The sequence below is a fragment of the Pipistrellus kuhlii genome, unplaced genomic scaffold, assembly GCF_014108245.1.
Source record: "Pipistrellus kuhlii isolate mPipKuh1 unplaced genomic scaffold, mPipKuh1.p scaffold_m20_p_1, whole genome shotgun sequence".
Lineage (NCBI taxonomy): Eukaryota > Metazoa > Chordata > Mammalia > Chiroptera > Vespertilionidae > Pipistrellus > Pipistrellus kuhlii.
The window spans coordinates 45698371-45725581 of record NW_023425404.1 but is presented as its reverse complement, the minus strand read 5'-3'; the positions used below and the strand labels follow the sequence as shown (position 1 = coordinate 45725581).

The 27211-nt window shown below is 38.1% G+C and overlaps 1 protein-coding gene and 1 non-coding gene across 7 annotated transcripts in view; both read right to left on the bottom strand.

Annotated features, from left to right (window-relative positions):
* Positions 1-27211, bottom strand: part of ATP8B4 (ATPase phospholipid transporting 8B4 (putative)) — a 229102-nt gene that overhangs the window by 128005 nt on the left and 73886 nt on the right. For all 6 annotated transcript variants that reach the window (XM_036442585.2, XM_036442537.1, XM_036442619.2 and 3 more), the window contains exon 8: positions 3367-3439. In XM_036442585.2, coding sequence (XP_036298478.1) covers positions 3367-3439 — 73 coding nt within the window. The remainder of the gene's footprint in view (positions 1-3366; positions 3440-27211) is intronic.
* LOC118709962 lies at positions 22739-22842 on the bottom strand. Its single transcript, XR_004985217.1, has one exon. It is a non-coding gene; the product is annotated as a U6 spliceosomal RNA (small nuclear RNA).

The following is a 27211-nucleotide window of genomic DNA, read 5'->3' as shown; positions in this document are numbered from 1 at the left end:
TGTCAAGTTTCAAATTTTATATTAAAAATAAGGGGTTTTATTTCCACATCTTAGCTATTGTAAATAATGTTGCAATGAGCATAGGGATGCATATACCTTTGCAATTTAGTGTTTTTGTTTCTTCAGAAGTGGAATTGCTGGTTTTTTGACAGAAAAATGGATGAAGATGTGAAATGTATAAATATGTACATAGAGACAATGAAATATTATTCAGCAATAAAAAGGAAGGAAAAATTTGTGACCAAATGGATGGACCTTGTTGTTCAGTGGTTAGAGTGTTGGCCTGTCCACTAAAGGGTGTCAGGTTCCCAGTCCAGGTATGAGCTGCAGGTTCTATCCTTAGCCTGGTCAGCGGTCACATGTAGACAGTTGTGTGAGCAACTGTCCTCCTCCTCCTCCTCCTCTTCCTTCTACTCCATCTCCCTCTCCTTCTCTTCTTCTTCTTCCTTCTTTCCTTCTTCTTCTTCTTCTTCTTCTTCTTCTTCTTCTCCTCCTCCTCCTCCTCCTCCTCCTCCTCCTCCTCCTCTTCCTTCTACTCCATCTCCATCTCCTTCTCTTCTTCTTCTTCCTTCTTTTCTTCTTCTTCTTCTTCTTCTTCTTCTTCTTCTTCTTCTTCTCCTCCTCCTCCTCCTCCTTCTTCTTCTTCTTCATCCTCTTCTTCTTCTTCTTCTTCCTCTCTCTCTATCTCTTTCTCTCTCTGTCTCTCTCTGTCTTTCCTCTCACACAGCCCAGACCCTTCCATGCTCTCTTAAAGTATCCTCCAGTGAAGATTGACAAAAAAAAAAAAAAAAAAATCAAGACGGGTAATTTTAGCTCAAGAATGGTATAGATTCTTCACACCTTCCCTCTATAGTGAGTATGTTTAGGTTACATTGGGACAAATCAGAAAATAACTTCTGCCACCATAGACTTCTGTGACTCGTTCATAGATGAAGAGCCTTGATAATGCAAACCCATTTATTCCTCAGGACAGGGAAAGCATGATTACTGGAACTCATGGGGGAGGAGGGTAGCAGGCAAATAGTCATTAATTCCAACCAAAACCATCTTCCTTACAACCTTATTTGTACTTTCTTCTCTCAATTATTTGTGCCTTTTCCCCCGAGGCTTAACTGTGTCTCCTAAGAATAAAGCAGCGCCCCTTCCCCCACCTTCCACAACGATAACAAAAAGGCCCCAAGTCATTGACTCTTGAAAACCTGAAACAAATACTCCAATTAGAAAACCTGAAAAGAATTCACTGAACTTCTTTGAGTCTTGAGAACCAATGACATTATCCTCATAGGTTTATTAGGCACAAATAATGCTTGTTGAGTTAATAAATAAAGGAAGCCAAACCTCAAGCAATGCTAACATCTAAAAGTTGTACAATTCCTTAAGGGTTTACAAAACACTCTTGCATAATTACATCAGTTTATTTTCTCAACAATCTTGTGTAAAGGTACTACTGTTCCCATTGAATGGATAAGAGATCTGGAAAGATATCTCTTGCTCCACAAGCACTAGATGAGCTAAATAAACTTGTAAAAAGTCCATGGCCTTTACAAAGCCCTGGTAAGAGTGTTAACACACCTAATTGAGGACCCCAAGGCTCCAAGAGATTTCACACCATAGCATGACCACTCAGAGTTTAGAGGGCAATCCTGAAACTAGAATTCAGTACTCTGACCCCAAAATGTATGCTCTTTCCTCTGGTGACTATAAAGTCACTAGAATAACAACTATAAAAAAACAGAAAGCATTTTGCTCTGTATTGCTTTGCTTCTTTGGTGTTCAAAAACCAAAAGTACAAAGGTGAAAATATTGAGATGGTGGCTCCATAACCTGGAGAAAAGAAAAATTTATAAAATTTATTGGAACTCGTATTTAAGTCTTCCTTTATTTTTTAAGACATTCTCACACATGGAGTTCTTCTTTATCATCTACAATATTATCTTTTCTCTTTTTGTAGTCCAAAAATAGAAGTGCAAAAATATCTCATGTGGTATGAGCACACTTAGGGGAAAATATGTTAATATAGACAAAAATCAGAATAAAGTCATGAAAATGTGTGAGATTATCAATAACATTTTTATTTTAAATTTTGTATCCAATAAATGCATGCTGTGCAATTATATGTGCTAGATATATCATTATTTTTGTTTTTTATAAATTAATTGATTTGAGACCAAAAAAAAAAGATGATCAAAAGAAGAGAAGGGAGAAGAAGAAGAATGAACATCATAGGTTCTTTGTTTTAAAAAAAAAAAATCCTTGCTCATATATTTCACTCCCACAAATTTGTAATTGTTCATAAATAGAACATGGCCCGTTTACTTTTTCATATAGAAAATCATATGTTGCACCTCTACACTGTAGCAGGAAGCTTCTTCTTCAATATAACTCAGATAAATGTTTAAATAAACCTTTCTCTAAAATTTCCAATTTCTCTGACTCATTTTTTAAAGGAGGATTTATTTACAGAAATTAGAGTAAAACAAGTAACTCTGACTAGAAGCTATAAAACTTAAAATAACAAAGAGGGCAAGTAGACCACAAAATGGCCTCTCTGAAAGGATATCCAAGACAGGTGCTGAGAAAGATTAGATGAGACGCCTAATGGGTCCAGAGAAAGCCAAAGCCTATTCCTGCCAGGAAGGCAGTTTAGGGCCATTTCATCTTTCTCATCCTTTCATCCACTGTACAAAGCAAACCCTCCTAAATAGGATTTAAATAATTCAAAACAATAATAGAAACTTCCTGATTGTAATAATTCAGATGGAGCATACATGTTCTCTTCCTGTAGCTTATCTTTTCTTCAAGCATACTTTAAATTAACAGTATTAATTCCATTATTGAAGGATAATATTCAAATTATGGGAGGACAAACTGTTTTGAAAGTAACTATGGAGCATTTTAAAAGCTCTTATTTAATCAAAAATTGTAAATCTTTTATATCCACTACTTTAAATGATGCCAAAGGAGATAGATAAGGTGATAATCATTCAGCTTTATCTGAGTTACCATGTCATTGAAAGTAATTAATTAATATATCTTTTAATATTTTTATTGATAGGAGGGAGAGAGAGAGAGAGAGGTCAATTTGTTATTCCACTTATTTATGCATTTGTTGGTTGATTCTTGTATGTGCCCTGATGGGGGATCAAACCTGAAACCTTGGTGTATCAGGATGATACTCTAACCAACTGACCTACCCAGCTAAGGTCAATATGTCTTTTAAAACATTTTATAATTGACACTTCTTACAAATGCATCATTCCCTCTATAATTACTGTGCATTAATACATATTTACTAAACTTGCAAATGTAAATACTGCAGTATGTTTCAACCCAAGGTACATTATTTAAACAATACTAAGTACTTACAGCAACAAATTGGTTATTTTCCAATTTAATGATGTCTCCCACTTTGACATTCATCCATTTTTCAATCTGCAATCTATGAACAAAAACAAAATTAATTATTTTCAGGATCAGAAAAGAGTTCAAAAAAATGTACTAGTATACACAATGGAGCATCATGTAACAAAAGAAGCACACAAGACTCTTCTATCTAGAATGCTTAATTCAAAGGACCTTACATGACAAAATCTTTCACCTGAGTGATGTGGAAACCAAGGTTCAGAGAAGTCAGCTGACTTGGCCAGAGGGTCTCAGTGAGTTAGTGATAGCCATGGGGATAAACTCAAGATGGTTGGTGCTCTTTCCACCACCCCATGGTGCCAGTTTTATATAGAAGCTATTAATTCCTGCTTGCATTTCCGTGGCCCTAAGGGCGAATGCAAAGGAGTCCCACAAGCCCAGAGTCACACAAGTCCCAAGAGTCCCAGGAGCACAAGAGAGTGAACTCCTTTGTTCAAGGGATTAAATATCCCACATTTCACACCCTTGCAGTGTCCATGCCCATTCTGGCCAATGACATTTGTTCTCAGGTGTGACTGACACAAGCACCTTCCCTAAGGTACCCCAACATTACTGGGCATGCATCTATCTCCCCTTTGTTGGACCCCTTGGGGAGTGTAAGGTTGTAGCTTCCTGATGAAGCTGCCCAAATGACTTGCCTATAATATTTGGCCTTTCCTTTGTTCCTTTCCTATTATTAATAACTAGGTTAATTACAATAGCATCAGAGGCAAGGAAGACTAGGTTATACAATAGCAATAACTAAAGTGCAGGTAAGAATAAATGCAAGAGAATAAATTTTGGAAAGCACAAGAACAACACAGGTGAGAAAAGAAGCCTCGGGCCCTAGCTGATTTGGCTCAGTAGATGGAGTGTCGACCTACGGACTCAAGGGTCCCGGGTTCAATTCCAATCAAGGGCACATGACTGGGTTATGGGCTCGATCCCCAGTGGGGGGCATGCAGGAGGCAGGCAATCAATGATGCTCTTTCATCATTGATGTTTCTCTCTCTCCCCCCCCTCCACTCTCCCTTCCTCTCTGAAATCAATAAAAATATGTGTGTTTTTTGTTTGTTTGTTTTTTAAAGAAGAAGAAGAAGAAGAAGAAGAAGAAGAAGAAGAAGAAGAAGAAGAAGCAGCAGCAGCAGCAACTTCAGAAGACTGAATGAGAAAGACCACCTACAAGTCATTCAGCCCTGTGGCTAAGGGTGGACTTGATGGCATTCTAATGGCAAGTGCCAACAGCACAGAAATGAGCACAGCACTGCCAAGGTGCTGTACTGCTTTGTCTGAGGCTTCTGAATACAGCGGAGCCCTGAGTTTATTGTTCATCGAGTTCAGAGGAGTTTTTGATGAAAAGGTGTGGCATCTAGTTGGTTGGGCCCCTAGTGACAATTTAGGCAGACAGGCTACCTGGAGACAGACCACCTGTGGCAGTATACCCCAACCCTAATTGTCCCTTTTGAAACTCTGAAACCTCCGTAAACCAGCTTGTTTTCCAAGTTGCCAGCCTTCATCACACTTTTTTTTTCTTCAGGAGAGAAGGCTGGGATTTTAGGGCAGGTTCCTCAACAAGTTAAGGTGGGCAGGTTAATTTCATTACGCCGTTTTTAAAAACAACCTAATTTACTTTGTTTTATAGGCTGGAAAACAGTTTTAAATATTTATACAACTGTGAAGTATGCCTCACACTATCAACCCTGTTGGGTCATTTGGCTTAAACACTCAAAAATATTTTCTTTAATATGGATCCAAGTACATGGAAAGATTTCAACTGCAGCATTTTCATCTCCAGCCAGAATTCAATCATTTCTCCAAAGCCATACTTTCCTGCACTGTATCTAGTTCAAAGAAACAGAAGAACGTCACAAGCATTCTAAATCTCATTTTCTTTATGTTTACAGGTATGGATTAGGTGCTGGTTTGTTTCTCCTGGGGACACCTTCTTTGGAGCTTTAGCCACATTTCCTAGGGGGACAGAATTTCAGGTAAAAGTTGTTGTGAACAGACCAATATGGAGACCATGTCTTTATTGATGGAAATTGCACTGCTATTGACTTGTCTGGAAGTCTCTATTGAAAGGGCATCTGCTCACAATAATATTGTAATAACTAAGCATGGTGCCAGGTGGGTGCTGGAAATAGCGGGGGTGGAAGGACATTTTATAAAGCATTATGATTGCATAACCATTATGCTGTACACCTGAAACGAATACAAAATGATGTTGAATATAACTGTCCTTGAAAAATAAAATTTTAAAAAATAAAGTACACCTGTATCAGGAAGAAGCTGAAATAATATTAAGTTCCACTATCAAACTCTTATTCCTCCTACCTATACATTATAAGGAAGGACTACACCTTACCTCTCCCACCCAAATGGAAAAGAAACCCCAACTACAGTAGAAAGGAAATGTGACAGGAGCTCATATACATTTCAGAGAGCACATTTGACAGTTACATTTGCACAGGTAAGTGGCAACAGCCACTATTTGAGGGAACAAATCAAAACCTGAATGTTTTCATTTAAATTCTAATTTGTTTTTCTCCAATTCAGTATCTTATTTCCCTCTATAAAACCAAAGCTTTCGGAAAGATGTTTTAAAGGTGTGGTGATCACAAAGGGAATTACTTGAGTTAACTGCTACATTTGGGGAAAAATACTAGAATGAAACCTCTTTAAGGAAAATTTTGCAAAACCCTAGAGCATGGAAAGAATCCATGATATCTATGACTATAGTCCTACGGGGTCCATACAGAGGAGTGATAAAATTCTCATGCCCATTCCCCTCCTACCCACCTGTACTTTAATAACTGCTTTTTTAACTTATTAAATATTTCCAGATGCAGAAGAACACTCAGAATAATGCATTTGACCATGCTTTGTTAAGATCTGACTATTGATCTGCTCATGTCATTTAATAGTCCAAGAAAGTAGAAAGTAGGTACCTATAATACTATATGAATCCAGGATTCCTTACATTATTTCACTCTAGTCCTCTTTCTTTTTTTTCTCTTGCCACCTGTCTGTCCGCTACCCAGAACATATACTTTTCAGTCTCTCTAAGGTCCTCTTCCCAAAGGCCCTATCTTTGGACACCTAATCTTCTCCACCTGTTCCAATAGAACATTCTCTCCTAAAAGTACTCCAATATTTTGTCTCCAAAGTCTTAAGATTAACAGTATTTGAAATCTTAAATTTTTTTCTGGTATGTACAAATCCCATGTAACACAATAACATCTCTGTGGACTATGGGCTGTGGAGATCCTTCACCAGGCAATAATGCAGGCTGATACAAAGTTTTTCAGAACTTTAAGCAAGATGTTGTGAAGGTACACAATCATAAGAAAAATGTCCTCAAAAGAAATATTAACCAAAATTATTAGTAATCTGTCAAGAATCAGCAAGCAGTAACCCCTAGGTGTTGACCCTGACTCCAGCACTATTTAATTACCTAATCATTACATTAACTTACACAATGGACATGTTAGATTTGAGGACATCATTCAATCAAAAAGAGAACATAACCCTTACAAAGAAACATGACTTGAATAAACTGTATGAAGAGGAAGAGGAAGAACAAAATAGATTATTTTAGAGGGGAGAAATTAACACTCTACAGATGTAATTAGAGTTTTGAAGAAAAAGGGCCTGTAGGTATTGGTAAACTAGAGGCCTAGTGCATGAAATTCGTGCACGGGGGCAGGGGTGTCCCTCAGCCCAGCCTGCACCCTCTCCAATCTGGGACCCCTCGAGGGATGTCCAACTGTCATCCCGTGCTGACCACCTTGTGGTGGCCATCTTTGACCACATGGGGGCAGCCATTTTGTGTGTTGGGGTGATGGTCAATTTGCATATTACTCTTTTATTAGATAGGATAGAGGCCTGGTGCATGGGTGGGGACCAGCTGGTTTGCCCTGAAGGGTGACTGGGATCAGAGTGGGGGTTCCCTTCGGGTATGGGGCAGCCTAGCAAGAGCCTATGGTGGTTTTCAGGCCAGCCATGCCTCAGAAGCAGAGGCCCTGGTATCTGGGATTTATTTATCTTCTAAAATTGAAACTTTGTAGCCTTGAGCGGAGCCAGGCCTTCTGCTTGCTCCATGGCCACAGCCATTTTTGTCTGGATTTATTTATCTTCTATAATTAAAACTTTGTAGCCTGAAGAGGAGGCCAAGGCAGGCCAGGGCTGCAGAAGTTTAGCCTCTTCCATTGCTGGGAGCAACTCAAGCCTCCTGCTCTTTCCAGCTCCGTGGCTGCTGCCATTTTTGTTGGGATTTATTTATCTCCTATAATTGAAACTTTGTAGTCTTGAGTGGAGGCTTGGGCTGGCCTGGGCTTTCTCCATTGCCAAGGAAACCCAAGCCTTCTGCTTGCTCTGTGACCACAATCATCTTAGTTGGGTTAATTTGCATAGTCGCTCCTGATTGGCTGATGGGCGTGGCTTGTGGGTATAGAGGATTGATGGCTAATTTGCATATTACTCTTTTATTAGTTAGAATTATAGAAGTATGTGATACCTTGGTTTAACTCCTTATTTGAATACACACATACAAAACAATCAGTGTGTATAGTATAATCAAAGCATAATTTTTTAATGTTCTTTTCTATCCTATCTTGCCACATTATATATGTACTTAACTAGAACATCAGAGGTATATTTTAATGAATACTAAGGACAATATCTAAGAAGCAGCCAAACTTATTGAACAAGTATAAACTGATAAAGACCCGCAAATGCATTCAAATCATCTCTATTTTAAATTCCACCAATTTTCTCATTCTACTCATTCCCACACCGCTGACAAGACATAAAAGACATACCAGCAGGACTGGAGAAGTGGATAGGAAGATTTGCTTTAAAGCTCGTCTCCAAAATATTTCTAGACTTCTCTAAAGTTTGAGTTTGTATAGTGACTGCATGTTGTCATCATTCTAAAATAATGGAAACGGACACTCTGCCTCTCCACGTGCGGCACAGCTGTCTTCACCGCTGGTGTTGGAAGCAAGCTTGCCCTAAAGCTCTGTGAGGGGGACACAGGACAACCTCATGGGCTGGGACAATGACAGTTAGCTCCACAGAATTAACGCAAACAAACTTTGCTTTTACTTTTGTGGGGTGAAAGATCTTCTGATCTCATGGAGGAATTGCAATATAAGACTGTTCTAAAAGCAAGTTAATTCAATTCATTGCACCAAATCAAGATATTCTAAGACTTCAAAATATGTGTATTTCATTTCAGGCTTTTAAATGGATATAATCTAGTTAATGCTTCTTTGAACCAGGTTTTTCAAAAACAGATGGGGTTGTAAGATTGCCTTTACCTTAGTAAAGTCATAAGCCAATTGCTAAATAAGCCAAAATTCAAGAAAAGAACTCATAAAATTTAAATTTCAATGGCACCATAAAACATATGGAGTTTAACTGCCACAGAATAGTGACAAGAATCACTCGGAGAAAATAATATTTTAATACACCCATTAACTGTAGGCATACCTCAGAGATATTGCAGGTTCAGTTCTAAGACCACCACACTGAAGCAAGTATCACAAATGAATCATAATATTTTTGCTGGTGGTGGGTCTTGCCTTCAATTTGTAAGATTGCAACATCTGTGAAGCCTGATAAAATGAGGCATGCCTGTATAATGTCTACGCTCAGAACATCAGAGAATCTGAGTTCTGAGAAAAGGTGGTGAGAATGAGCAACAGCATCTAACAATTGTTGAACCTGCTTCTTCCTGATGAGGTGTAGCATCCCAAGAGCTGCTAGGCTTTGCTGAGAATCTTCTTGAAGTCTGAGAGTGAAGTAACACCAACCATGATCCTGATACTTAACTTTTGGCTGCAGAAGCTAGAAATCAAGATACCAAGCCCATTGCCAAAGCCTTAAGGGACAGAAGGAGGAGCTTTGCAGGCTCCTTTCATGCTTTCCATACTCTAATGCACTTGATTGCCCATTAGCAGCATTGATTCCTGAAAAGAGGATTTCCTCAAAAACTATAGAAGCCCTACCTGGTTTGGTTCAGTGGTTAAAGCATTGACCTGTGGACTGAAAGGTCCCAGGTTCGATTCTGGTCAAGGGTGAATGCCTGGGTTTTTGGCTCGATCCCCAATATGGAGCATCCAGGAGGCAGCCAATCAATGATTCTCTCTCATCATTGATTTTTCTATCTCTCTCCTTCTTCCTGCTTCTCTGAAACCAATAAAAATATATTTTTAATAAATAAATAACTTGTTTAAAAAAAAAAAAAGAAGAAGGGTTGAGATACTAGAAAGAAAACACAATAAAGAAGGTCAATATTATTGACCTCCCTAATAAACCAATCAATTTACAAACACTGAGTGTGGTTTCTCCTTTAGTCTCAAGTTCATCTCAGACCTGTATTCTTCTGCTCATGCAGACATTGTTTTATTCACCATTGTTTCCTCAGGATAATGTCTAGTTCATTGTAGGCACTCAATACATATTTGTTGAAAAAAATGATAAATTAATGAATACAAAATGATTATTAAAAAAAAAAAAACATTTGTTGAATGACAGCATTTTCCTGAATGTCTAATAAGAATTTTAGCAACTAACATTTATTTAGTGCCAGGAACTGTGGAGATTCCTTCATGTATAGGATTGCCAAATAAAATTAAATTAAATTTGAATGTAAGATAAATAATAAATAATTTTAAGTATATCTCATTAAGATTTGGGAATACTTATACTAAAATATTATCAATATTTATCTGAATTTCTAATTTAATTATATATCCTATATTTTAATTTTCTATAGCTGACAATGCTATTCATGTGTTTATCTCATTTTATCCTCACAACAATCCTATGAAATAGGCATACGCTGTCACTCCCATTTTATAGAATGGAAAACTGAGGTTCAGAGAAATTTAGCCTTTATTCTGCCACGTGAGAACACAGAAAGCAGACTATCCAGTAGACACCCAATCTGTTGGGGCCTGGATCTTGGATTCCCCAGTGTCCAGAACCATGAGAAATAAATATTTGTTGATTTACCCGCCCAATTTGTTATAGCAGCCTGAACTGATTAGGATAACTATCATGCAAATAACAAAGCTACTTTGGGGCAGTACTTAAAAAAAGTAGGACTTATTTTAAAGCATTTATCAGAAATTTAAATGCCTACACATTTTGATATAAATATTTCACTTCAAAGAAGTGATCATACCACCCAGCTAGTGTGGCTCAGTGTCAATCTGTATGAACCAATATGTCACAGTTCAATTCCCGGTCAGGGCACATGCCCAAGTTGCATACTCGATCCCCAATGTGAGTGTGCAGAAAGCAGCAAATCAATTATTATCTCTCATCATTAATGTTTCTATCTCTCTCCCTTTCTCTTCCTCTCTGAAATCAATAAAAAAAATATTTAAAAAAGAAGTGATTCTAAAGGATGTTTATTGCAGTATTATTTGTAATATCAACCTATTAGAAACCATCAATACCTACCAAAAAGGACTAGATAAACATACCAGGGTAAATAAATCATCTATTCAATGGAATACAATGATGCCACAAAAAGAATAACATAGGTCTAAATATGCTGATATAAAATATTCTAGAAGTTAATTATTAGGTTAAAACAAGCATGTGCAGAACACTGCATGGTAAGGTTCTAACAATGTTTTGAAGCAACGATATACCTACACATATCTCTGTTCCTACATGCATAAATGGTTGCCACAAGATAAAGGAAATAAAGAGAAGTGGGATGGAAGGGAAACTTCATTGTACACTATTTTGTACTGTTTGGATTATATTCGGTATATAAATTTTGGGCATTAATATAGGTATTTTAAAGACCAATGGGGAAGGAAAAAAGAAAAGTAAATTCTTCCAACATCACATGTAAGTGGCAGAGCTGGGATTAGAACCTGAGTTTACAAAGTCCATGCTCTTAATAAAAATATATTTATTGTTTCTCTTTTACTTTCTTTTCTTGGATACTTATGTATTGCCTATTTAGAAAAAGAAGGAGCTGAAGAAATTTGATCACAGCAATAGCGCATGCTCCCAGTGTTTAAAACCAGCCGATCAGAAGACAGCTTGCAGTCATGGTCACATGACACAGATGTTCAGTGGACAGCAGCAGTTTCTGGTTCTTTTCAATCCCACTGCTGTCAGAGCCACACTAGGGGAAGACATAGAGCTAGGCCCAAATCCTCTAACAACAGACTAGCAAGAGAATCTCATTACATTGAGAATAGTATAATATTCATATCTTTGGAATCTATTTATTTTGAAGAATACAGATGCCATCCCCTTCCCCTCCTTTCTTATTAGCACAATGCTTATGCTGAGACAGAATCACACGGGGAGGTCTGTGGTCAGCTGTTGAAGATGCTCTCACATCAATTTTGCCAGGAGCAAAGGGTGGGAAGAAGGGGAGATGCTAAAAGATGCAGCCCTACAGTAGGTAATTTAGTTCAACAATTTGCTGAGAAAAGAGTAATCAATCTTAAAGAGGTCTCACTTAATTTATATAAATCCTTATTGCTCCTATTGTGCATTCGTAGGAGTACAGAAATACATACACAATGTAGCCTACTGTTTTGAAAATAGAATGATCAATTCACTTACCAAGATTTACCTGAACTGTGTAAGCCAACTGAGAGTTGTACAGAAAAAGTACTCTCTTTAATCATTTCCCTGAACTGAAACCCTTCTCCTGAATCCATCTCTTAAGACCCTTTGTCTTCTGTAATTCTTAGTAGGATTCCATTAATACCTGGCTAATAGATGATGAGACCACAAATTATTTCCAGAGGAAGACTATTCCACCTGTTCTCACATATGAATGCTAAAGGAAATACCTTAGATGGGCTGTGGAAAAAACAAAATTATTTAGGTTTAGCTCAGATTTCTCAGCAGTAGTTTTTCAGAGGGAGATCTGTGTGCAGGAAGTTTATTGGCAAGGACTATTAGGATTAACACCTTTGGGGAAGTGAAGGAAACACAGTTGGGCAGAGGGAGGAAATGGGCTGTTGATGGCAATCACAACAGAGGCTCAGCTAACCCCATGGGCAGCTCCGGGGCTGGAATGCCCTTCAGAGTTGGATATTGGGAGCCAGGCCAAATACCTTGGCCTTCTTCAGCCATTGGATGCAGTCTAATACCAGCAAGAAAAGCTAAACTTGAGCAAAACAACTCTTCTCAGCCAAGTGCAATTCCAGAGAGTATCCAGAGGTAACCCTACAGGCAATAGGAAAACGTAGGACAGGAGATGTGGACAGGAGATGTGCAGAGCATCCTCTATACACTGAAAGCCCACTTCTCAATTTTGCTATCACCATGTCCACATTTAGGATATTCCTTTTTAATGCTAAGCCATTTCACCTTTCACTAGTATCAATTTCAAGTCTATAGAGTCAATATTTGTGTTCTTTCCAACTCCATTTTAAAACTGCAGGATAATTTTGTAAAACTTTGAATTAGCCAATTGACTCCTTTTTCCAATAATTAGTAAATAAAGTTGGAAGATAAATTTTCAATACTTTTCCATTTTTTTAAAAAATAGTCTACAGATAACTACTGACTACCTAAAGGTCCTGACAATAATGTCTATGGTTGGGAGTGTAGGAGGAATCACTGTTTCTGAAATATCTCTTATATAAAGAACATATATTTTGATGAAAAATATATAAACAATCACCTAAACCTGAGTAAATTAACCATTCTCTTTATCTAAGTTGCCTACTTTATTTTGAAAAATTGGGGAATATGCTCTTACCCAGTTCTATGGTGAATAATAACTTCTCCTTTTGAAAAACACTCCAAAAAGTAGATAGCTCCAAATGGAAGAGAATCAAACCTGAATATATTGGTTCCGGGATAAAAGGTTGTATGTGTTTTCCCATTGACTCTAGTGATATTTTTAATTTTTCTATATAGGGCCAGGTTAAGAGAGAACCAAATGTCGAAGAGAACCAAAATCCGGGGGGAGGGGGAATTAGTTGTTTAACATGCCAAGTAATAGTACGTGCCATATCAACATAAATAAAGCAAAGGCACTTCTCAGTGGTGTGATTTGGTTTGCTCTGGTCAGAGAACCTAGTTTTCTAGAAACAGAACTCCTATTTTGGGAGAATGAAGTACAGGATATCACTGGGAGATCATGAGTTTATTTGCTTACTACATTTGCAGACACATTAACCCCTCAAGACTTCTTAGGAAAAATTTAAAATATTATTTTGTGGGCTATAATGTCTATCATTTTAAGTTTCTTGGAAATAGGATAGCATGTAGGTAGAATTCTTAATTAGAACATAACCAAGTGGCATGTGAGGTACCACCACCCTTCTTTAGTGAGTTCAAGACCACCATACACACAAAACGAGCACTCTGAGCTAGGCACTGGGCTGAGTGTTGGAGATATATAGAGACTGTGGTTATTAAGGAACCTAGAGACTAGTGGGAAAATATAAATCTGGTTCTCAAATAACCCTGATTAAATCGTCTTTGCCTTCTGATACCTAGAGTATGCAGACATTCTTCCAGTCAGCAATAAAAATACCTTAAGAGAATGATCTCAGTGTTAGATTGTTTGCCACAGAGCTTTCATAAAAAAAAAAAAAAAAAAAAAAAAAAAAAAAAAAAAAAAAACAGCAAAATTGATAGACCAGAGAAATTGTCTAATAAGGATGCGTTAACTTTCATTCCTCAATTCCTCAATATATTCCCAGCTTTGTCTTCTTATATGATGAGCTCATCAGAAAACTATATGCCTGGACTATATTATTCTGGTCCCTCTAGATTTGGCTTCTCAGAATCGTGACTTAACATCACACCAAACAGATTTCAATCAGGATTTATTTGTGGTGATGAGTAAAACATCTCTGTTTTCTGAGGCTTCAATCATTATGTCATTCATTTTTATCCCAAGACCAATATAAATCTTACTGTTCACAATTACTAGAATGCTTCCTTTCAATGAACCATCAGTTTTGTACCCTTGACACCTTCATGGTGAAGAGATACAAATTCAAGGTAATATATCAAAATCATGAATGGCAGCCAAAACCAGTTTGGCTCAGTGGATAGAGCATCAGCCTGCGGACTGAAGGGTCCCAGGTTTGATTCTGGTCAAGGGCATGTACCTTGGTTTTGGGCACATCCCCAGTAGGGGGTGTGCAAGAGGCAGCTGATGGATGATTCTCTCTCATTGATGTTCTAACTCTCTATCCTACTCTCTTCCTCTCTGTAAAAAAATCAATAAAATATATATTTTTTTAAATCATGAATGGCAAATCCTAATGAATTGTTTAAACAAAAACTAAGAAATTTTATAGTAAAAATGCTGTTCTTTGAAAATGACATTGTAGGCACAATCATATCCTTGCAAAAACAAAATACTGTTCAGAGTGGAACAGAAGTTGAAATCAAATATTTTTTATCCTGATATTCTTAACGGGAAGAATCCTGACCTCTTGTTTATGACAAAAATGATGCAACATAGTAGAGTCATGTCATTGGAATCAGAAGACATGGACTTGGGTCCCAGTTCATCTAATCAGCCATGTAACTTAGGCAAGAAGTTGACCAAAATTGGAAAAACCCACTATGACCTACATTAGCAGGCACATGCTGAGCCCTCAGAATATCTCTTTAGTTATAAGACTAAAGTCTTTTTTTTTTTTTTCAGAGAGGAAGGAAAGGGAGAGAATCACTGATCAGCTGCCTCCTCCATACTCCCTATTGGGAAACAGGCCCTGAACCCAGGCATGTGCCCTTGACTGGAATCAAACCCAGGACCCGTCAGTCTGCAGGCCAACACTCTATCCAAGTCAAACCAGCTACGATAAGACTAATGTCTTGAAAATGGGCAAACCCACCTGATATTTAAAAACCTATCGTAACATCTGAGAGTTTCATATAAGATAAATTTATTAAAGCATTTTGTAAGCTACAAAATAATGTATACTTTAAAGTATTATGACTGATTTTATAATTATAAGGATAGTACATTTTGATTTATATTTCAAGTCTTCAAAGAGCTATTTATGTTCATTATTCCACTTTTTTATTTCCCATGCTTTCTCCAAGCATGATTTTGTCTTCATTACTCCAAATAGAACTCTCTTTATGTTGCTAAATTTAAGATTAAGTTCTTAGTCTTCACTTTACCCAGCACAGTTAGCTACTCCCTCTTTCTTCAAACACTTTCTTTGCTTTAAATCTAGAGTGCCACATTCCCTTGGCTTTCTTCTTACTTCATTAGCCACCCCTTCTCAAAACCTTAGCCAGACCTTTCTCTTCTTCCCATCTTCAAACCTTAGAGTGCCCCAGAGCTCCTCTCTTCAGAGGATGGACTCTCATGATAGTGGGCCAGATGATTTTCAAATATTTATCTTCAGGCTAGACATCTCCAGTAAATTTCAACTGCCCATTCTACATCTCTCCAGAATGACTAATATCTCAATAGAACTCTGTTCTCCCAGTACAGGCCAACAACAACAACAAAACACACACACACAAGAAAAAAAAAATCTCCCACCACAAATAACATGTTCCTTCTCAGTTTTTCTCATCTTAAAACCTCAACTAAGAACCACTTCTGATTTCACTCTGCCTACACAATCAATACAGCAATGCTCTTATTGGCTCTATCTTCTAAAATATTTCAATCATTGGGTATTAGATGATATTAAGGAAGTACTGCTATTTTATTGGGTGTAGTAATTGTATAATGGCTAAATACATATTAAGTCGTTATTTGTTCAAGATAAACACTAATGTGTCTACTAATAATGTGATATGACATACAAAACTTGCTTTTAAAATAGTCCAGCTAATAAAAAGTAAGGATGGATACAAAAATACCAGTAGGTTGATGGTGGCTGCAAATGGTTTATACATAAATAAAAGTTCATTGTACTGTTCTATTTTCATGCATTTGAAAACCCATAATAAGGTACATATATTCTTGATTTCCTCCCCAAGTGTATGGCATCATCATCTCACCTGGAGGACAGTAGGAAACTCCTGATTTGTCATCCTAATTCTGTTGTTGCCTCTCTCTACTGTCTACTGTTGACACAGTAGCCAAAGAAATCTTTTTTTGTCATTTCATGTCATTCTCCAGCTTAAAACCCTCCAATAGCAACTCATTACATGCCATATAAAACTGAATTCCCCACTGTGACCTACAAGAATTGGTTCTTTCTAACCCTGCAGATCTCCTCTTTATCACAATACTCAACCCACAGTCAACATCTTACTGTCAAATTCATTTTCACTTAGGAGCATTTATACTTATTATTCCTTTGACCTAAGATCTTGGTATGGATAACCCCCTCTCAGCTTCAATATCATCTCTACAAGGGGCCTTCTCTGATTACCCTACTTAAACACCTGCTCTTGTCCAATCCCATTACTCTTATATTATTCTATTTTATTTTCTTTGTTGTACTTGTTACTGCTTAAAATCATATTATTTATTTTTATTTTTATTGTCTATCTTTCTCACTAGACAGAGACTTCTTGTAAATTTGTAGTCCTGCTTATTTCTACTGGTATATCCCTACAATGTAACACAGTGTCTGGCACATATTGGGGGCTTAACATATATTTGTTGAATGAATGTTTGAATGGACTAATTTTTTAATGGTCACTCATGCTATTTGCTTAATGCATTTATCTCTAGGGCTAAAGTAAATAATAATTCCACATACCTGCACCTGCTCAGAAGGCCCTAAGAAAGTATAGCAGAAATAACTGCAAAGTATGGAAAGAAGGTAGAGATAAAATGAATCATTACATTTTAAAAAAATTTTTTTAAAAAAGTTTAGAGAATAAAAGCATTCTTTATTTACCTCAAAGTACATACCGATGACTGGCAATAAGGGAAGCTATACATCCACAAGGATGCCAACGTCTTTTATGTCTTTAAATTTCTAATTTCTTTATTATATCTATGTCCTGAATGTATGTTGCTGGTTGAAAAAGTGGATTCTGCTGGACTCAACAGGAAGCACCTACTACAAGCCAGATAGAGGGCCAAGCACTGGGGATAAATACAGTGTGGTTCCCGCCTGAACAGGCCACAGTCAAGGGGGAGGCTTAACATGGACTGTTACAATGTCATGCTTACCTCTAGCCGGGTAACAGGCACCTGCTGTGGGAGCACAGAGAGGTACTGACTGTTTTACCTGCCTGAAAGAGATATCAGAGGTTGTCCAAAGATGGGAAACACAAGAGCTGAGCCATGATGGATGAAAAAGGGAGAAGGCAAAGAGCACATCGCAGATTTAAGCAAAATAAGTAGTTCCTCGTGACAATAAATGCTAGAAAGGCGAGCTGGAAGCTTGATTGAAGCAGTACAGGAGTTACTAAGGAGTTTTTAGCAGGAATGTATTTTGATCTGAATTATTCTATAGAAATAAAACTGTTTAGAATATAGATAAGTTAGCAGAATCCGGTCCTGCTTAGAAAACTATGCTCAGTATGCACACTACACTAGCAAAAACCCTGAAGCAATATCTCTGTGTACAATCAGGGGTGTTTCCCATTGGAAGAATTTATTAGAAGGCAATTTCTTTTTAAATTCTCAAACAGAATACAAAATATACTATAGACCAACATAGGCAATGAATGTAAGTAGACAAATCACTAAAAAGAGAAATAATGCAGTTAATAAGTACTTGAGAAAAATAATCATCTTCACTAGAAATGAATGCATTTTACAAATAACAAGACACATGCTTATATTTATCCAGTGGCCTAGATAATATTCAAAGTTGTGATCGAGTGGTAAAACCACTCATTTGTTCAAATGGGAAGATAAATGGGCACAAACTTCCTAGAATATAATAATATGTATTAAGAATCTTTTTAAAATAAAAAGAATCTTTTTAAAAGGGAAAAGTTTCAATTCCCTAGAAATTTAGCCTAAAGAAATAAATATTCATGTGAAATTTATATACAAAGATGTTCCTCTGAGAGTCATTCATTAAATACAAAAAAAAATAGAAACAATTTTCCAACAACAGAGAAATAATCGATTTTAGCATATCTATTGATTATTCAGCAATTTAAAATGTTTTAAAGGAATTTTTAATGTCAATATATGAATTATTATATCAAAATAAAAAGCTTAAATATAAAATTGTATATATTTTATGGGCTTCCTTGCAATTATGCATATTTGTAAAATATAAACAAATAAATGCAAACATTAATACTTTTTAAAAAGTATGAATTTTTACTTTTCTGGGTTTCTGACTGTTTAAAATCAATTTTAGTTAAAGACTCACCTCTTTCTGGAAACTTCCTCTGACCCCTAAACTGGGCTAGGTATCCCCTCTTGAGTACTTCCATGGCAGCCCGTGCATATTTCCATCATCATACATGCAATACTGAAACTATCCACTGGTTTTTCTCTCTCCCCACAAAGCCTGAATTCATGAAACTAACAATGGCATGTTAATCAGCTTTAGTACATTGAAAATACTTAATATTTGGAGAATGAAGGCCTAAACATTCCTCTTTTATTCAGAGAAGCCATATATCTGGTTTTAATTGTGCTGGGACAATAGTTCAACTGGCCCCAATAAGACCTGCTGTATTGCTGAGCCCTCTCAGTTTTTTCCCATCCAAGCCAGTAGGATTGGGGTGTAAGCAGGAGCTGCTAACACACTCCCCTGCCCCAATGTAGAGCATGAACTAGAGCTCCCCAAACTAACCCACCCTGCCTGGGCCCTGCAGGCCTAGCTAACCTTGGCTTCTTGTGAGGTCCTTACACACCTGTTGGCCCATGCCTCCTAGACCTCAACTCTGTAAGTGCTCAGAACAGCTGAAAGCTTTGGGTTGAGGACTGATATGTCAAATGGCAGTTCCATTTCTTATGTTTCGGAGGCCAGAATGGTAATAAAGGCCTTCTAGTGCAACTCCTTTATTGCCCTCTGGCATTACTCAAATCCCAACAACTGTAGAATTTTCTGTTCCCTGGACATATCTAGAGGAAGCCTTTTGTCTGGAATAGACTGGTTTTCTCTGTTAGGAAAATGAAACCTTTCTGCCAAAATCTTGCCCTTTCAATTGCTTTCTGGGAAACACTCTATATGTGTGCTCCACCCAGCTCCAGGATGAAGCTTTTTGCTTCAGAACAATGACAGGCTGGCCTCACACTCCCCTAAGCCCTTTGTTATCTGGCTATTGGGGGGGGGGGGGGGGGGGTTCAGGCCTGATGGTTTCATTTGTAATCTCCAAAAATATATCTAAATCTGTGTACAAGCAATCTGCTCTCTTTTGAATGTCTTTCCTAATCACAAGATCCACTGCTGGGAATTGTATTTTCGACTTGGTTAATTGGGAGATTTCATGCCAGAGATGGTGGCCAACAATTAGGTACCATTTGAGCAGTTTGACATTATCAGTACCAGATTTGAAACTGAACATGAACAAATCTGCACGCTAATTGTCAGCATTTATGCTGTGATCCTTTGCATATTTATTTGCATAAACTCTGCTATAATCTCTACATTTTAAACATCTAATATCCTAAGATGTTCTCTAATTAAAAGGGCCTATATTGTGTTGGCCAGTTGATTAGGCATCATCTCACGCACCAAAAGGTTGCTGTTTTGATTCCCAATCAGGGCACATATATTTTTGAAGATTACAAATAAAACTGGGTTTCAAGCTCCATCTCTAGTGGGGGGGGGGGGGGGCCTGCGGGAGACAGCTGATGGATGTTCTGCCCTCACATTGATGTTTCTATCTCTTTCTCCCCCTCCCTTTCTCCTTACAAATCAATTAAGATATTTGATAAAAAGGCCCTATATTGAATATTGTTTTCCTGTCATTCTTTGTATTTCAACTCTAGTTTTCTTTTTCTTTACCTTAGAAGAGGAGTGAGAAATACAATACAGAAAAAAAGGAAAAAGTTTGGAACACAAGAGGAAAATGAGAGGAATCTGAAGATATTGGCCAATACAGAATGGAAGGGTGTCTCTGGTAGTCTATATGTAAGAAACAGTGACTGTCTCTGTGCCTTGGCACCCACAAGAATGAAATCCAAAAGCAACAATAGCAACAAAAGACTATGGAACAACTTTCTATAATGAAAGATCAGGTAAGAGAAGGAAGCACAAAGACACAAGACATATGCTGAGCACTGCTTCTCAACATGGGCAGTGATGTCGTAGTAAGTTAGGTACTTGGTGAAGAGCAACTAAAGGAAGCCATGTCCCTTTTCCTATTCATTTTCTTTCTTACTCTTATTGGAAAATTAGTCTCTGTTATTTTATTTTTTAAATATATTCTTATTTATTTCAGGGAAGAAGGGAGATGGAGAGAGATAGAAATGCCAATGATGAGGGAAAAATCATTGATCCCCTGCATGCCCCACACTGGGGATGGAGCGCAACCCGGGCATGTGCCCTAACCAGGAATTGAACCTGGACTTCCTGGTTCATAGGTCAACACTCAACCACTGAGACACACCAGCTGGACTAGGCTCTGTTGTTTTAAAAAATATTAACCTATTTCTATCACTCAAGTTTCAGAAGGGAGTATTCCATGAACAAAGGCAAATTTCCATGGAAATCATGTATCTAACAACTGTACTCATGGTTCATAGCTGTGACCCCCAACCCTATTTCTAATAAAGCAAGTGTTGGCAGAGCTGAGTCCTCAGGGGGAAAGAGGGGTGTAAATCTGGCTGGTCCGGCCGCAGCTGATAGAGACAGTAAACAGATTGTATGATAGAGGTCAGTAATTTTCAACAGATACTAATAACTGAGTCTAGAAAGTGGGGGAAAAGAAACTCCGCTCTCGCCTTTTGGCAGAAAGCTTTACTTTTTACATTTTAAAACTATTTACAATTCATATGGCTTCCAGACCCGCTCTCCAGAAGCGAGGGCAAGTTCCCTGTGTGGGTCTCTCAGCTCCCACATGTGATTTCTCAGGCAACCAGCCACACGAGCATTTGATTTGAAAATTTAGCCTTAAATTTAGCTGTGTGAAGGGGGAAAATATGTCTAAACAGAAATGCCTGGTGAGGGGCAAGGTAACCAGATGAGGCAATCCGGGTTAACAGGATTTGTTAGCCGGGCAGTTTAGAAAGTCCGATTGGAGGCCAACATCTGATGTGAACATGAGGAACCCTATCTCTGCACCTCTGTCCCAGGTTCCTACATGCTTGTTTTCCAACATGCTGTGACAGGGGGCCGGGGGAGGAAGCAAAAAGAAATAGTAAGCATGGTTTCAAACTCTACCTTGAGTTCTGCTCATTTAGAAGTGAAGCCCAGATGGACTTAATCCTGTCCCTTTCTTTAAATGTCAGACATGGCCCCAGGCACATTAAGGTGTTGTGATGTCAGGGAGACCCCCAGTAACACGGAGTGCTTGGATTAAAGATGGAGCTGTTATCCAAATACCCCACAGCAAATACCAGTCTCAAGTGACAGCAGACCATAATGTTGAAAGAACGTGCAATATGTGAACACCTCTCCTTGCCCCTTATTAGCTGGAGGGAAGAAAAATGGGAAAGTAAAGTACATAAAAGGTATTCTGACCTTGACTCCAAATAACTCACTTAATTCATTTAAATGCATGCGGCTCATCCATGATAATTATTGAGCATCATCTGGATAGAGGACACTGTTCAGGGATATGATGGGAATATAGAGATTGTTTCAGCCTCCCGTAATTCACAGGCGTATAAGAACAGACAATACAGCAATAGAAAGCCACCCCCTCCCTATATCTACCCTGGCCCCCTCCACTGATTTTCTCACCCATGCAGCAGGCATGAGCTTTTCAAAAGGTAAATCCTTTCCATGTATTTTCTCCGTCCTTAAGAAAAAGACCTAAACTCTTTTTTTTTCATCTTTATTGTTGAAAATATTACATATGTTCCTTTTATCCCCTATTGACCTCTTCTAGCCCACTCCTGCCCCCTCCCCAGGCCTTAACACCCTTCTGTCTGTGTCCATGGGTTATGCATATATGCATGCAAGTCCTTTGGTTGATCTCTTCCCACCCACCCACCCTCCCCCACCTTCCAAACTCTTAACATGGTCTTCAAGGCCCTGCAGGGTCCGGCCTCATCTCACACTGCTCTTCTCTCAGTGCTTCTGGTACTCAGTCCCTCATAATCCCCACCCTCCCTCTGTCCATAGAGCTCTATCTGCAATTCTCCTTTTCGGTCCATTACCCCCCTTGCCTAATTCCTCTCTCTCTCTCACGCGCACACGCGCGCGCGCACACACACACACACACACACACACACGCACACACATACCTCTTTCTTTAGAGCTATAATCATTTCCTTAGGAGCACTCTTGCCTCAGCTTTTATTTATTTATTTATTTTTAATATGGAAGGCTTTGGGAATTTGCGTATCATCCTTGCCCAGGGGCCATGCTAATCTTCTCTGTATCGTTCCAATTTTAGTATATGTGCTTGCCTCAGCTTTTAATTAAATGCCATTCAGCATGACTATTTGTCTGTTTGGGTTCACTGTATTCCAAGCACCTAACAGCCTCAGTATACACAGACAAATACATGAATGGTAAGGAGACCATGAAAATGTTATGTGCTATGATAGAGGTGAGCACAGGATTTGTGGAAAGATCTCATCAGGGTGTTACCTCTGGCAGCCTCATGCCCTGAATCATCTTCTGACACTTTTTGCAACAATTTCATCCATCTGGAATACACTATCTTCAGTTTTAGAAGATCCTGTGGTTAAAGTTGCTCTCTACTTTCCCTAATCCATTCTGTAACCTATTCACTTATATCCAATTCTCTTCCACTGCCATCTATTATTATTATTACTATTACTGCATCTATTATTACTATTATTGTTATACCATAATATCCACCCTTACACTTCTGACTCCCCATTTTCAGTTAAGTCTTTTTAATCTGTAGAGTCTTTGACTTCCCTTCTTAGGTTCTTCACCATCACAACAAAGCTAAAGGGGGTCACAGAGTTTCAGTATTTAAAGACTGGGGGGGAACCTTAAAGTAGTTAGCCCAATGGTTCTCAAATTTCAATATGCATAAAAATTCCAGTAAGGGCTGATTAAAATAGAGTCATGGGTCTCAAACCTAGAGGTTTTGATTCTGGAAGTCTGGGGAAAGGCTCAAGAATTTGTGCCCAGTTTATCTGGACCCAGGCAGTTCTCAGACCTCATTTGGACAAGCACCATACGAACCAGTGATGTCCGTAGAGGCCCCTCCAGGGCCACCACAGAGGATGAGAGAGCAGCCAAGAACACATCAGGACCCCCACCAAGTTTCATCCTGGGCAGCAACACTTATATCTGTTCTGTATGTTGAGCTTCCATATAAGATTTCATTTGAAAGGGCCCTACTGAGTGGAAAGAGTTTGGAAATGACTGATATCCTACCCTCTCGTGTTAAGCTGAGAAAACTGAAGTCCATTGTTCTTAGTCGCACAGCCAATTAGTGAGAGAGCCAGGACCAGACCTCAGCCTCCTGACACCAGGCCAGTGGGCTTTTCCCAACACCCTCCTGCCTCATTGGGTGGAAAAAACAATGCAGGTTCCAACAGTTCTATATGGCCAGTCTATATATGAGGATGGCGGTCATGGACCACACTTTACCAGAGCACATAGGTGGGTAGATGGGGAAGAGCAGGGAGAGAATGGATGTATGCCAGATCATCTCTCTATATTTTTCATCTAGCATGTTTTTAGCTTCCTTCTACTTATAATATGAAGAGCTAGCCATCCTTTATTACCTGGATCCTTCCGTAATCCTCCTCTGATCTCCCCTCCTCTCTCTCACCCCATCATTCAATTCACTCTTCAATGGCTGGTCTTTGCTGGGGGCCAATTCTTCCATGAGTTATTCTAAGATAATAACAGCCCTGCTACTGACCTTCCAACTTGTGTTAGGATTCTCTTACATGAGTATGTGTGCTCCCACAGCATCTCAGGTTTCCCTTTATCATGGCACTTATTCCTGTAAAATAGTCTGTTTATTTGTCCATCTCTTCCCCTAAACTCCAGGCTCCTCGAGGGAAGGAACATAGGTCTTAGTAATTCCTATATCCCCAGGATCTAGCATAGTGGCCGGTATATGGGAGAGTCTCCTAAGTGTGACTTGAATGATAGGTGGATGGGTGGTTAACATGAATTCCTGCCACTACTAGAATGCCCCAATAGAATTCTACTTCAAGTCCCTGATGAGATCTTAACAGGTGTGGCTGACACACAGAGCAAATTGAATGATCCAAATAAAATTCATCCCTTGTTGCCAGCCTAGCCCCTTCTGTCTTACTGATGTTCTGTGTTCTCCTCCATGAAGCTCTCTCTAATCTTAATTCCATTTCTCAATACTTTGCTTTTCTTCTTTCCCCTTCAAACTCTCATACTGGCCTTAACATAGGACATTAATCCAATTTAAATTCCAATAATTACTTATTTTGAATGACTGCTCACTTCTTTTCTAAAATTTATAGAAAGCAAACTTTATTGCACCTATATTCTCATTTTAAAAATACTATCAACTTTTATTTTTTTAATCTTTATTGTTGAAAGTATTACATATGTTCCCTTTATTCCCCTAGCCCACCCCCACTCCCCAACACAGGCCTTCACCATCCTATTGTGTGTGTCCACGGGTTATGCATATATCCATACAAGTTCTTTGGTTGATCTCTTCCCACCCACTCACCCCACCATCTTCAAAATCTATTCTTTCTCAATCATTGTGGTTCATTTGTTTCCTTCTGCAATGTTTAGCATCACAATCCAAGTTACAATTTCTCTTCCTTCCATCCTTATCTCTGGTAACTGGTCCACAATGGCACTGTCAAAGTTTTCTTTCCAGGTGTTGCTGACAATATCACTCTTGTAGCCCCCAGATTTCCCAGGTACTTTGAGTCTTTGGATATAATTTAGAGATAATTACTCTTACTTTCTATGCTGTCTGTTCCTCTTTGTTTTTCTTCTTTTTTCTGCACATCTAATTCTTACCAAAAGTCAACAAGCAGAAAGAATTTTTTTAAACCTTGGCATGAAATAAGGAAATAGATCTAAGTTTTTGAGAATGAAAGGTGATTTAGTGTTTGTCTGAGTTACAGCTTCAAGGCACCATTTCCAACCAGGTTCCCAAATCCTACTGAATTTTTTTCTGCCACCTGGCACTGGTTTGTCTACAGAGCCTGTATATTAATAAGAATTTTCAAAAGCTGCACATTCCTAATAAGATTAGCCATTTTGCTCACTCGCCTTACTTGTTTGTAAAAACAATAAAATGCTGGGAGTAGTGACAATTCCAAAGATAAACTTATTGAATACCATATATGTATGATTGCATTATATTCGAGTCAGAAATTGTGTCTAATTTAATTTTGCATCTCCAGCATATAGCATCCTGCCTGACACACAGTAGGCATTTCATAAATGTCTATTGAGTTAAAAAATGAATACATGAACAAACAGAACCTCTCAACTAAAAGCTAAAAACAAGAGAGAATTCATTTCCAAGGTCTTCTATAACAGATTACCACAAATTAGATAGTTTAAAACAGCAAAAGCTTATTCTATCTCCGGTCTAAAGGCTTAAAGTCCAAAATCCAGACATCATCAGGTGACACTCACTTTGGAGGTTCCAGGGGAAGATCCGATCCATGCCTCACTCCCCAACTCTGGTAGCCTCAGGCATTCCATGATTTGGACTATTTTATTCCAATCTCTGCCTCTATCTTCACATTATCTGCTTTGCTGTGTGTCTTCTTTCCTTCTCTTCTCTTTTAATGACACGTGATAGATTACTAGAATGACCTCATCTCAAGATCCTTAACTTAATTATATATGCCAAGACCCTTTTTTCGAAGATTACATTCAAGGTCCCAGTGGACATATCTTTTGGGGGACCATCATTAAAACCATGACAATAATGTATAGTAAAATAATTATTTTTTAAATGAATATTGTGTGGAAGAGTTGAAAGGATAAAAAAAAAAAGAGGAGAAAGTAAAGATCGGGGAGGAACAGGATCAAAGGATCAATAAAATGACTTCACAAGTTCATTTTAGTTTATACTCTAAACTGGGTACTGGAACCAACAGTAACTTATATATTTTCTTTATACTCTTTTAAGTTTTCTTAATTTCCTGTTACAGCAAGTAGATCTAAATGCATGGAAGAAATTAACTCATTGATACTATCTCGGGATACTTGAAGCAAAATGTTCCCGTAGCAGAAATGTGTAATGTGTAAGTAGTTAATTGACAGTAAGTAGTTAATCAACAAATGCTGTTAAAACATTTGTTTGGTTTGGTATTGACAACATGTGGGCTCTGATTAAAACCAAATTTACTCACTGTAATATTATAATCTCCTTTAGCTTTCAGATTTAAAGATCTTAAGATGGCTTTACATTATTAACTCCCTAAGGCCTTTGTGATTTAGGTTTGGGTTTGTTTTTTCAAAAGAAATTATAGATCTCCTCCCTAGGACAACAGAGAAAAGATACATAAATCTATTTTTTTTTTTAAGTAGAGAGAATCAAGTTTTAAATATTACCTAGAACATGGTATATCTTAAGCTTTCATTGTCATGCAAAATAAGTGGGTCCTCATTACAGAAGAATCTGCTATTTTAGTGAGCAGCTGTGATGGGTTTGAGTTCAAGCCAAGGATGAACCAAAGTATTCTGAGTAATAAAAGGGAGGTAAATATGAGGGGACCCAAATACTGAGAAAATGAGATTTCAGCCAATCACACTGAGCGCTGAATGGGGAAGAGATTACACAAGGCCAGCAGCAGAAAGAGAACTTTGAGGAAGAAAGATGTTAAAATGGGATT